At 32.0% G+C, this 12,087-nt stretch overlaps 2 protein-coding genes across 2 annotated transcripts in view; one reads left to right on the plus strand and one right to left on the minus strand.

Moving 5' to 3' along the window:
* The first annotated feature begins 1,895 nt into the window (after positions 1-1,895).
* Positions 1,896-12,087, plus strand: part of LOC141672097 (glutathione S-transferase T1-like) — an 85,907-nt gene continuing 75,715 nt past the window's right edge. Inside the window, exons 1-4 of the mRNA XM_074478595.1 lie at positions 1,896-2,056; positions 2,147-2,220; positions 3,201-3,261; positions 3,565-3,618. Coding sequence (XP_074334696.1) covers positions 1,992-2,056; positions 2,147-2,220; positions 3,201-3,261; positions 3,565-3,618 — 254 coding nt within the window. The 5' untranslated portion in view covers positions 1,896-1,991. The remainder of the gene's footprint in view (positions 2,057-2,146; positions 2,221-3,200; positions 3,262-3,564; positions 3,619-12,087) is intronic.
* The window catches only part of LOC141672096 (glutathione S-transferase T1-like), a 272,410-nt gene continuing 270,219 nt past the window's right edge, over positions 9,897-12,087 (minus strand). Inside the window, exon 7 of the mRNA XM_074478594.1 lies at positions 9,897-10,118. Coding sequence (XP_074334695.1) covers positions 9,912-10,118 — 207 coding nt within the window. The 3' untranslated portion in view covers positions 9,897-9,911. The remainder of the gene's footprint in view (positions 10,119-12,087) is intronic.

Below are 12,087 nucleotides of genomic sequence, written 5' to 3' on the forward strand. Positions count from 1 at the left end.
TAATGTTACCTTAGGGGCCAAGGGTAACTCGAAAAAAAGCAACTTAATTTTTATGTTACCTTAGGTCTTTTGGATGGCTATAGTAACATTATTTTGGCCTGTTGTAACATTATTTTGATGTTGCTATAGGCCATCTATGGTGTAGTGGTTTATGATCATCAAAATTGTTCTCTTGAACAAGATAACTAGCAATCTCTTGCGTAACAAGAGTTGTGATGTTCTTGATATCAACACTAGGAACACTTTCTCGGATGCTAACTTCAAGTTTATGATCATCAACATAACTAGCATTAATGAGTGGAAGAGGGATATCAAAATTAGGTTGTGCACCAGAAGAAAGACAATACAGACTGTTGAGCTTTCTCGACGATACGCATACATGGACAATGTGATCAGAGATAATGGTGGTGGTAGAAGACCAGAGGAAGATAAGAATCAAAAGAAGTGTTAATGGAACTCCTAAAAGTAGGCTGCACATTAGCATGTTAATGAACTAACCCAAAATGCCTTTCACGGTACTTCGCTGTCTTCAATATAAATTTAAAAGTAACATTAAGTATCCAATGCGAGTATCAGCTAGCCAATTCTCCACTGTTAATTTGAGTATTCGTCGCTAACAGTAAACCAATTAAACATAAGCAATTATCAGAATTGAGGTTTATGTATTTACTGGAATTTCTGGTTTTGCCGAAAGAGTACAAGTGAAAAACCTCTACAATGGGAGGGTGAATGTGGAATGTGACTCTACCTTCGTGGGAGTGTCAATGTCGATGTGACACCACGCCACGACACGACAAGACTCGACTCGGGTCGGGTCAAAGTGCGATTTAGGCGAATGTCTCGGCGTCTCGTGTACGCGAGGGGACCTGGGCGAGTAATTTTACTGCTTGTTTAATTAAAATATTTACTCACTTATTATATTATTTTAATCTGAATATTGAATATGTATAACATGGAAATCAGTATTTGTTGATCAGGAATTTCTAACTCTGATTTGCTGAAATAAATACTGATCAGGATTTGCTTAAGCTGACAGATCCTTATTTGTCGAGGCTGATAAATCCTGACGCGCCTGGATCAGGATTTGCTGAGTGTAAATACTGATGGGTTGTCCTGACTGTTACATTTCTGATTATAATAATATTCAATTAAATATTGTTTAAGTCAGGATATTTATTTTGTGATATGCAATCCTTTATGTGATATACGAGAAAGTTTTCTTGGTATCAAACAAAATTCATTATAAAAACCAGATTTTTGATTTTGAAATAAAAAAATATGTCTTAACATCTTCGAGAGCGCCACTTGCATTACCTAATGCAGTCTTTGCAGCTGCCCTGAAAGTGATTTTGGTCTCATTAAAGAATTTTTACCCTTAACATGCTAAGAGTGAAATTTAAGACTTATTACAAATTTATCCATTTGGAATCTGAAACTGCTGCTGCAAGTGAAAAAGTTACTAAATTTCTTGCAAAGTTCGAAACTTTTTGGCACAATGGGGATGGTAAGTTTTTGCTTAAAAACTGCCAACTAACCATTGCATATGTGAAACTTATGCAACTAAAGGTAAATCCAGTTTTTACCCTTATTTATATTACTTTTCAGAAAGAACTACAACTTGCATTTTAGTAGCATTTTTAGTCCACATAAGAAAGTTCTGCAATGGATTGATGATACGAAGAACTATACCAATTTATAAACAAGAAAATAATTATACGACATCCGTCGAGATTATTCCTTAATCGAAATTATAAATAGCCAAAAAATACTTCGTAAAAAACACTAATTTATCTGGATTATTCTGTCCAATTATTTGACTCTGAAATAATGTAAAACAGAATTATTATTCTATACATGCATAATGCATATGTATACTAGCCTGCCAAAGTTTGACTGTTATAATTGATTGTGTAGAGTAAGCTAACAAATCTGGGAAAGTTAGATATAAAAAAAAATAATCCCATTTGTCTAAGAAGACAATTGTGAAGAAGATGAAGCTGCAAATCTATAGCAACCGCCTTTCTCAACCTTGTCGTGCTATTATAATCTTCTGCAAGTATGTATAAACACACTTTTAGATGGCTTTTTATGTATGTTTGTGTGCTAGTATATTTTTAATCTTTGTTTCTTGAATTTTCTTGATTAGGCTTCATGGGATTGAATTTGAAGAGATCAATGTTTCTGTTGCCAAGGGTCAGCAGTTTACTCCTGAATATAAAGGTTCTTCTTTTTAGAATTGTTATTGTTTTTTGCTTTATATTTGGTATTGTGTAGGAGGTTTTATATATTTTTTTAAAATGATTGTCTTGTGTTGAAATGAATTTTGAAGAGTTTCGTCTAATTATCATGTACTATAGTAGTCTAGTACTATGTATTGAGGAGCTAATAGTTTTGAGATTGGGGAAGAAGAGTCACTTTTAGTATGTTAGCTTGAACATGGAAGAATTTTTGTTCTTGAGGAATTGTAATTAAAGAAGATTCGTTGCCCACTAAGCTACAATATCATGGAACAAGACGATTGATTGATTTTTCATTGTTTCTGGTTCCTAGTATTTGACAGAATGTGGGATTGTATGGCAAGAGCTTTTGCACGACCATTGGCCCAATAATATAAACAAGATACATGTTTTAAGGCTTAGCATTAGGTGATTGTCATTGTGCATTATTCGGTGTTGCGGTAAAAATACCCGACCTGCGGGTTGTGTTGAGAGCCAATGACAGACCGAGTAATATCAACATGTCTTGATTCTTGTGTTCGTATCTTGAGAATTTGATATCCCTCAAAATTTTAATTTGGACATATTTGGACACTTAAGCTAACTATTGCCCCGACTCCTAGATATCCTCAAGTCCTAAATGAGACCTTTGAATGAGGAAAGTTGCTAACATCTGAGCAGGATATACATGTTAACCTCTTATCCTAAAATTATAAGGTTTTGGGAGAGTTAGCAACTTAACATGTATAATATTACATAACTAGTGTATTTAAGTGTTCACATGACTTGATATTCATTTTTTAGGTAGATCACTAGATCAGAGAACCCCCAGTATTCACAGTCTTCAGTCAGTTTATGTTTAATGTAATTGCTTGCAGACTCGTAGAGTGTGTTTTGGTACCTGTGTGTGCGCGCTATATTACTCTTAAACACATAGTGTAATTAGAAAGTTGACGTTATCATCTTTCAAAATGCTGCTTTCAGTAATAAATCCTATGGGAAAATTGCCAGCAATTGTTCATGGAAGTTACAAGCTCTTTGAGAGGTACTACAAGTAACTTGCCGTTGCTAATTGACTTCTACCTTGTTTTCTTATGTTTCTCATTAACTCAACTTTTCACATCTAATGTGTTTGATTGTTTAGTAGATAAGAGATTTCTAATTTCCTTGCATCAAAATTCATCTACCTAATGTGAAAAAAGCTGTTACTTTTTGGTCCTCCAACTAGTAGACAGTCTTATTTTTCAGCCTGCACATGTTAAGATTTTTATTTGACCAGGTTCTAGTTAGTTGTATCTAGCAGTCATTAAACTTGCATAACAAAATCCCGAATTTTAATGATGTGCAGCCATGCAATTCTTATCTATCTCGCTTGTTCATTTCCTGGAGTTGCAGATCACTGGTGAGTAGTGAGATTGAATCTATCTAATTGTCTGCAATTTCAGTAAGGTTGATGCACATCAGGGGCGAATGTAGTTTTTTTTATTAATTGGGGGAAAATCCATGGAGACGACCTAAAATTTCTCGAGAGAAGCCCAACTAAAATTTTAGGAGCATTATTAAAAATTCAATATACTAAAAAACTGAAGAGCAGTGTCTAACATATTGTTGTTGAACTTAGCTTGTACCTGAAAGTGATCGTAACCGAATATTAAGTCCATACAAGAAACTTCTTTAATGGATTGAGGATACCAGGAATGCAACTAATCCATATTTCGACGAATTACATTCATTTATCTTGGAACTCAAAGCCGTGCTGACAGTAGACAGCTCAGTAGTAAACGAAGTGACTAAGCAGAGTCATGCAGTGCTATCCAAGTTGTAGGGACGAAACACCTGTAATGTGGTATGTGAATCTCTTTGTTTAGAGCTCAGTTTTACCAATTGTTGCAAAGGAATGAATTAAACAGTCAAGTGTAGTAGTATGCAAGAACAGATGCTCCTGTTCCGAATAAAACTTGGGGTTTGATGTTTACAAATTCATTAGAATTATGGCCCTTACTCTCACAATTTAGGAAGAAAAGGTCCAAAATCTCACTGATGTTATAAAATGGCCTTTTATATCACTCACAAACGTGATATTTAGTTGCGTTTATAATATATACAGAACGTTAGAGCTAGCTCAGTGGTTAGATGGTACATTTTGGAGCTCATTGTCTTGAGCGATGGAGGTTCAAATCCCATGGATAGCAAATCAATTTTCTGAACTAATACTAACACAAGTAACAATGCGTTGGCTTTGCACAAACGCATCAAAAGAATGCGTTTCATAATTAACGCAATATTAAAGTGCGTTTTTTGATTTAATTCAAAAAATAATAAAGATAATTATCACCATTGGACTCAAGAAATAGTTGTGTTTTTGTGCTAGATAAGAAGCGCAAAAAAATATTACGTTTTTGAGTGATATAAAGGGCGCCTGTGAGATTTTGGATCTTTTTTTCTCAAATTGTGATACTAAGAGTCATTACCCAGCAGAGCAATCATATATACTCTTTTGTGACACCAGGTCCAGCCTATTTTTTGTTCTGATCTTCTATGTTAATAAACCTCAGATCTTCCATCTGGTTAATTGAGTAAGAAATCTAAGTTGATCCAATTTTTTTCCTAGGGTGAATTCCCACCAGCATCATGAAAACCCATATTTGCAATTTGTTAAAAAATTTTAAAACATGAACCTCTCGGAAAAGCCCACATTTCCGTTTTCTTGATTCATAGGTACATTATCGCAAACATGTTGAAGGCTGCTCCTTTTCTTGGTAGAATATTTTTCATGGGTTATTGGGTTTTGATCATTACTTGGTCAATTTATAAATTATCAATATCAATATTAGGATTTAAAGCATTGTGTGTATGTGTGTGTGAGATTAATTTTAGGAGGTGTAAGTACTATGATTGAATGTAACGATGGTCTCTTGGTATTTTGCTATAAATGTTCGATCTATTAGCAGAGAAATGTGAGGGATTGCGGGATAAAAAAACAAAGGAGCTGAAAAAAAGAAAAAAAATACGTAGAAGATTGACAGGAACTGCCAAGTTAGACAACTGAGATTTTTGTTTATATAGATATAAGATACAGATCTTTTTGATGTTTTATGCATATTTTAACGTGAATAAAAAGCATAACTCTACAAATTATTTTTAAAATTCTTTTTTCATAATAAAAGTATATATATTAAATTTTAATTCAAGAAAAGAAAAATTAGAAAAAAATATGTGGAATTATGATTTTTATACATCTTAAAATACGCTTAGAAAGTCAAATGGACTTGTATGTTGGAACAAAGGGAGTATTTAATTCTCGTTGCATAATTTTTATTTACTTAAATTTGATTCCTTCATTAAGTCTGGTTTATTTTTAGAAATTATCAAAAATGCTAACAAAAAATTGAGGTTCTTTATAATTTTACTGTTTGTTTAAAAAATATTGGTAAAAATGCAGTTGGTTGTCAAAATTAATTAATTTACTTTTAGGTTTTTGTGAAAATAATTGAGGTTGTATTTGAATTTAGTTATAGGCATTACAATTAGTTGCAAACTCGTTTTTTTTAAAAAAGTAGAAATTTGTATTTTTTTTCTACATAAATAAAATTCATATTTTTCATAAAAAATTCACCCACTTTTTTATCTTTATTTGAATCAACCAACAAAATCGATAATAATAAACGGGAAATCAAACTGACAGGCAATAAGATAACTCAAGTGGACAGATAGGATTATTAAAAAAAGCACGTGACATTAAAATTTAAGTTGAATGGGAACAACTTTTTCGTAAGAGAAATGCTCGGGATCCCAATTTTTTTTAAATAATGATGTGTCATGCATAAATGGTAACTTTCTTTAATAATAATATGAGATCAAGTGTGTGTAAATATAAATCTCAAATCAAAATTTGAAAAAAAATTGGGAAAAATATTCGAGAAACCTAGCATTACTCTTTTGGTAAAGCATTTTGTTGGACTTGAAGGAACTATGCAAGTTAAGCTAGTAAACAAAAAATATAGGAAACATTGTTACAAAGCAATTTTCCTTAGGAATGTAAATGCAACGGATGAAAATCCTTTGCCATGTATATATAGAAGAATCACTGTTTCTTATATCATCTACCAAATTTTGTTTCTCTCAAGATTATTGTCCAATAAATGTCATTGGACATTAAGCTGCTCCATTTACATTCCTTTTCTTGATCAGGTGCTTTAATTATTCCTCATCTTAATCAGGCCTTAATTATTCTGCATTAACTGATTTGTGGTTTTGTTTGTTTGGGTTGTGACCAGATTATACGATGGCCAGTTGCCAAACCTATTCTGCTCATGATTTCGTTGTCAAGGTTCTTTCTTTTACTGCACCCCTGCTCTGTTTGCAGGCTTTAATAAGTGCGAGTCTGTGCGCGCGCGTGTGTTTTATCTGGTTACGGATTAAATTTTCGTGTTTGTTTTTACGTGCATTTCGAATTAATGTAATCTTGCGTTTGTTGTTATTATTGTTGATATGATATTCTTTGTTCACTTGTTTCCTATTAGCCTAATCTTGAGTTTGTTGTTATTATTGTTGATATGATATTCTTTGTTGACTTGTTTCCTATTAGCCTCTGGACTTTGATAAATTTTTCTTTAGTTTTTTTTTACGAGTTTCTCTATTTTCCGTTTACTGATTATTCATTTATTCATTGTTTTAGATATCAATGGGAGTTTGCAAAAAAGTTTAAATTTTATAATTCTAATTTAGGATTTATGAACATATATAGGCCGATAATGTACAACGAAATGATCCCGTTGCAAATTTAAACAATGTATATAGTATAAATTACAGTCCAAAAATGTATATATGGTGTAATGAAAGATATAGAGTTAAATGCATAGTGTGTATCTCAAGTTTCCTCTTCATGCACTTTGTGTACCTTTGTTTTAGTATCTCGCATTTTGTGTACCTTTACTTACAAGATTCTAGCAAATTGTGTACTTCCGTTAGATTGTGTTTAACACCGTCAAAGCACAGGGGTAGTCTTGTAGTTTCACCATTGCTAACCACTTCATTTAAATACTAACTTATTCTTCTTCTCAGACAGCCATTACAGTTGAAGATACTTTTGCCGCTGCAGCATACATGGCGAATGAAGCTGTAACGAGACGAACTTACACATACCGTCGGGTAGCCACTTCAGTTGAAGATATCGCTATCGCTGCTACCAAAATTCAATATGTTTTTAGGTCGTTTTTGGTATATGCTGGAAATTACTCAGTTACAAAGTATATAAGTATACACGCATAGTAGAATTAAGTCTTACTAAAGTTATGTCAATTGATTTACAAATATACTTATTTACTTGCGCATAAGAATTTGTATCAACCAACAAATAAAATCCCTTAAAATCATCTAGACGAGTCCAATAAAATCCTTACATATGAATTTTGACCGGCACTTTTCTCACTTAAACAGGCAAGAAAGGCGTTGATTGCATTGAAAGGACTGGTGAAGTTGCAATCATAGGTGAGGGGTCATCTAGTGAGGAAACAAGCTACTGCAACATTTCGGTGCTTGCAGGCCTTGTTGATCGCTAACAATTGAGCTCGTGCTAGAAGAATTAAAATGATTAATCAACCAAATCCATTTAACCCGAAGGTAATCAATTTAGACAAAATGTACAGATAACAAGTTCACGTATGCCATTCAATTAAGCTTCAGCATTTTTGGTCGATCACCTATATCAGAATTGACATGAACAATTTACATACTTAAAAAATGTTGATTTACAAGTTTTCTATTTGTTATATCAATTATTTGCTTGATGTTTATCTGAGTACAGGATGACCACGTCAAGATTGTGGAAGTGGATATTGATGTTACAAGAGAAAATGCAAAGAGCATAATAAGCTATTTCAACAATAAACAGACAAAGAATAGATACTGCATTTATCATCACCAATGATACTCGAAACAAAATTATCAATACATGTCACCAGCCCCATCAGCTATTACCAACATGAGCTCGAAATTATCTGGGTTGAGTGTGGTTTTGTTTGATGCTCTGTAGCTCATAACAATTATAATGAGATTAATTAGGGTAATGTAATGTAAGGATTATAAAATTCACTTTTGTTTCCTTTTCCTTTTAACCAAATTCAGGTTATTGGTTGATGTTTTGTTTTTTTAATTGAGGATAAGATTATAGTTCATAATGAAGGAGATAAAATTTAATTCAGTGTAAATACTCATTTTTTATAAAATTTATAATTCCTCTCACCACAATCTTTGCGTAAATAGAGAGAATTGAATTTAGTTTTATACATGTCATTTAGTTTTATTTTTATTTCTTTATACTTCTAAATATTTTATGATTATATTAAATTTGGTTTTATTTTTTTCACCCTTTACTTTAACTTTGTGTTCTTAATTTCTTTGGTTTCCACCGAATTCTTGTTTTAACTCTTTTTTGAATTTCATCATAACTCTAAATGTATAATTTTTATTCTTTTTAGATTTTTATATGACTTATAATATTATAATAGCTCATAGCAGTTATAATAGAATTCAGGTTTGTTTGTTTTCTCTTTAACCAAATTCATGTTCATTTGTTGATGTTTTATTTTTTTAATAGAGGATAAGATTATAGTTTTCATCAAAGGAAATAAAATTTAATTCAGCGTAACTACACAATTTTCATAAAAATTATATTTCCTCTTACCATAATTTTTAAAACATACTTAGAATTGAAATTTTTTAAGGATAAAAGTCACATTCTATAAAAAAAATTTAAATTTCGAAGGATTTCTATTTGATTCTCTATAATTACATAAATATATAAAATTTACTTTATTTAGCTAATTTTTTAACTTCATCCTCGGATTCCTTATAAGTTTTAACTACATATAAAAATATTTATTATATCAACTTTTATCATAATATCATGTTGGGTTCTCCACAACTACACAATATTAATATTAATTTTATTCATTTTTTATCATTTAATAAATTCAAATTTTTAACATTAACACTTTAATATATGTCCATTGTCCATATTTTACTGATTATCTTATAGGGTTGAGCATTCAGTCGGTTCGGTCCGGTTTTGGACCGAACGGACCAAATTTTTTTCAAAAATAAAATTGTATTAAAATCTTAAACCACACATTATAAAATTTAAAATATAATTAAAGTAAGGTGATATATAGAGTAACAAGAGTGTAGAAATATAATTACAAATGAAATATTATGATTATATTTTTAAAATATATGTAAAATGTATATAAAATAAAATTATAGTATTTATAATTTGGTCCGGACTGAAATATTTTTGAAAAGAACCGCACCGAACCAAAATTTCTGAAAAATCAGGACCGAACAGAATTAGCACGGTTCGGTTCGGTTTGGTTTTTCGATTTCAGTTCGGTTTTGTTCGGCCCTAATTATCTAGTAGTTCTGAACTTAAAATTTCTAGATAGAGTAATTTAATTTTCTGGATTACAATTAAGAATAATGAAATTATTTTTCTTGTATAATAATCCGGGATTATAATTCCAACAAAGTTTGACAACAGCATGGGTAAGCAACATGGCCTAATGAAATTGTAAACCTCAGACCCCAAGTTTTATTCGGAACAGGAGCATCTGTTCTTGCACATTTATTCCCTTGCAACATTTGGCAAAACTGAGCTTTAAACGAAGAGATTCAGACCACATTACAGGTGTTTCCTCCCTACAACTTGGATAGCACTGCATGACTCTGCTTAGTCACTTCTTTTACAACTACTGAGCTGTCTACTGTCAACACGGATTTGAGTTCCAAGATAAATGAATGTAATTCGTCGAAATATGGATTAGTTGCATTCCTGGTATCCTCAATCCATTGCAGAACTTTCTTATATGGACTTAGTATTCGGTTACGATCACTTTCAGGTCCAAGCTAAATTCAACAACAATATGTTAGACACTGCTCTTCAGTTTTTTAGTATATTGAATTTTTAATAATGCTCCTAACAGCAGCCGCTTCTGGATCCTTTCAATTTTTGCAAGAGATTTAGACAGAAGCTTTTCAATAACAGCAGCAGCTTCTGGATCCAGTTTACCACCAAGTAGAGGTTTAAGTGTCCTATTCTGAACATAACCAACTGAAAAAGAAAGTTTGAACCATTAAGTAATAGCCATTATAATTCCGAATGTCATTGATGATCAACAAGTGACGAAGATTAGGCTGGATAAGTGTGAATGGGTATGTACTTGAACAAATTCTGGTTAAGAACAAAAGTAAGATTGTTAAAAATGTAGATTAGACTATTATCATTCACCTTCACCCTCGTAAATTCTAATGATGCCAATCTAACACGGAGTGAATCGTTGCTTTTTTCTGTATATCAGATGGATACCTTGTAGTGAGTTGCAAAGAGTCAGAATTAGGTCAGATAGGAAAGAGTTGAGTTAGACATTTTACCATTCATGTCAATACTCTTCTAAGCAAAATTAGCTAATTCATGCCGAGCCTGTTCAAACTAGGACTTATAGAAGCATAAAACTTCATAGAAGTTATACTTATGACCCAGAAAATGCATAGATCAAGTCTTGATATTACTGATAATTATAACGGCATACACAAGGAGTCACTACTCACCAGTGATCTGCAACTCACCCCCTTTGTAATTGGAAAATAATTAAAGTATCGACTGAAAATGGAGAAAGATACGTTTTAAAAGTCATGTGCTAGTCATGTGATGTATTTTTAAACTTTAATTTCAGTTTAATTACATTTTTTTTATAATTTCCGTACAACTAAGCTGATGACATGTTAACACCTGGAATGCCACTTATGCACGAACTGACAGATTCTGACGTCTGTCAGATTCTACTTAACGGAAGGACTTGATGCAAACAATTGGAAAAGTTCAGGGACCCGGTTTGCGGAATCTTTTGTTCAGGGACTTATCGCATAAAACACGAATAGTTTAGGGACCTATCAATTTATTTTCCCAAATATAAAACCTTTTACACAATACCAAATATAAAGCAAAAAACAATAACAATTCTAAAAAGAAAGAACCTTTATATTTAGGAGTAAACTGCTGACCCTTGGCACCAGAAACATTAATCTCTTCAAATTCAATCCCATGAAGCCTAATCAAGAACATTAGATTAAACACATATAAGCACAAACCAATATATTTAAAAGAGTGCTTACATACTTGCAGAAGATTATAATAGCACGGCAAGGTTGAGAAAGGCGGTTGCTATAGATTTGCAACCTTTATATCTAACTTTCCCAGATTTGTAAGCTTACTCTACATAATCAATTATATAACAGTCAACTTTGGCTGTCTAGTATACATATGCATTATGCATGTATAGAATAATAATTCTGTTTTGCATTAATTTCAGAGTCAAATAATTGGCCCGAATAATCTAGATAAATTAGTGTTTTTTACAAAGTACTTTTTTGGCTATTTATAATTTCGATTAAGGAATAATCTCGACGGATGTCGTGTGACTTTTCTTTATTGAAATATTTTCTTTTTTATAGATTGGTAACGTTCTTCGTATAATCAATCCATTGCAGAACTTTCTTATGTGGACTAAAAATGCTACTAAAATGCAAGTTGTACTTCTTTCTGAAAGGTAATATAAACAAGGGTAAAAACTGGATTTAACTCTAGTTGCATAAGTTTCACATACTAAGCTGAGTTCTGCAATGGTTAGTTGGAAGATTTTAAGCAAAAACTTACCATCCCCATTGTGCCAAAAAGTTTCGATCTTTGCAAGAGATTTAGACAGAACTTTTTAACTTGCAGCAGCAGTTTCAGATTCCCGATGGGTAGATTTGTAATAAGCCTTAAATTTCACCCCTAGCATAGTAAGGGTAAAAATTCTTTAATGAGACCAAAATC

This window comes from Apium graveolens, chromosome 7 (assembly GCF_009905375.1).
Source record: "Apium graveolens cultivar Ventura chromosome 7, ASM990537v1, whole genome shotgun sequence".
Classification (NCBI taxonomy): domain Eukaryota; kingdom Viridiplantae; phylum Streptophyta; class Magnoliopsida; order Apiales; family Apiaceae; genus Apium; species Apium graveolens.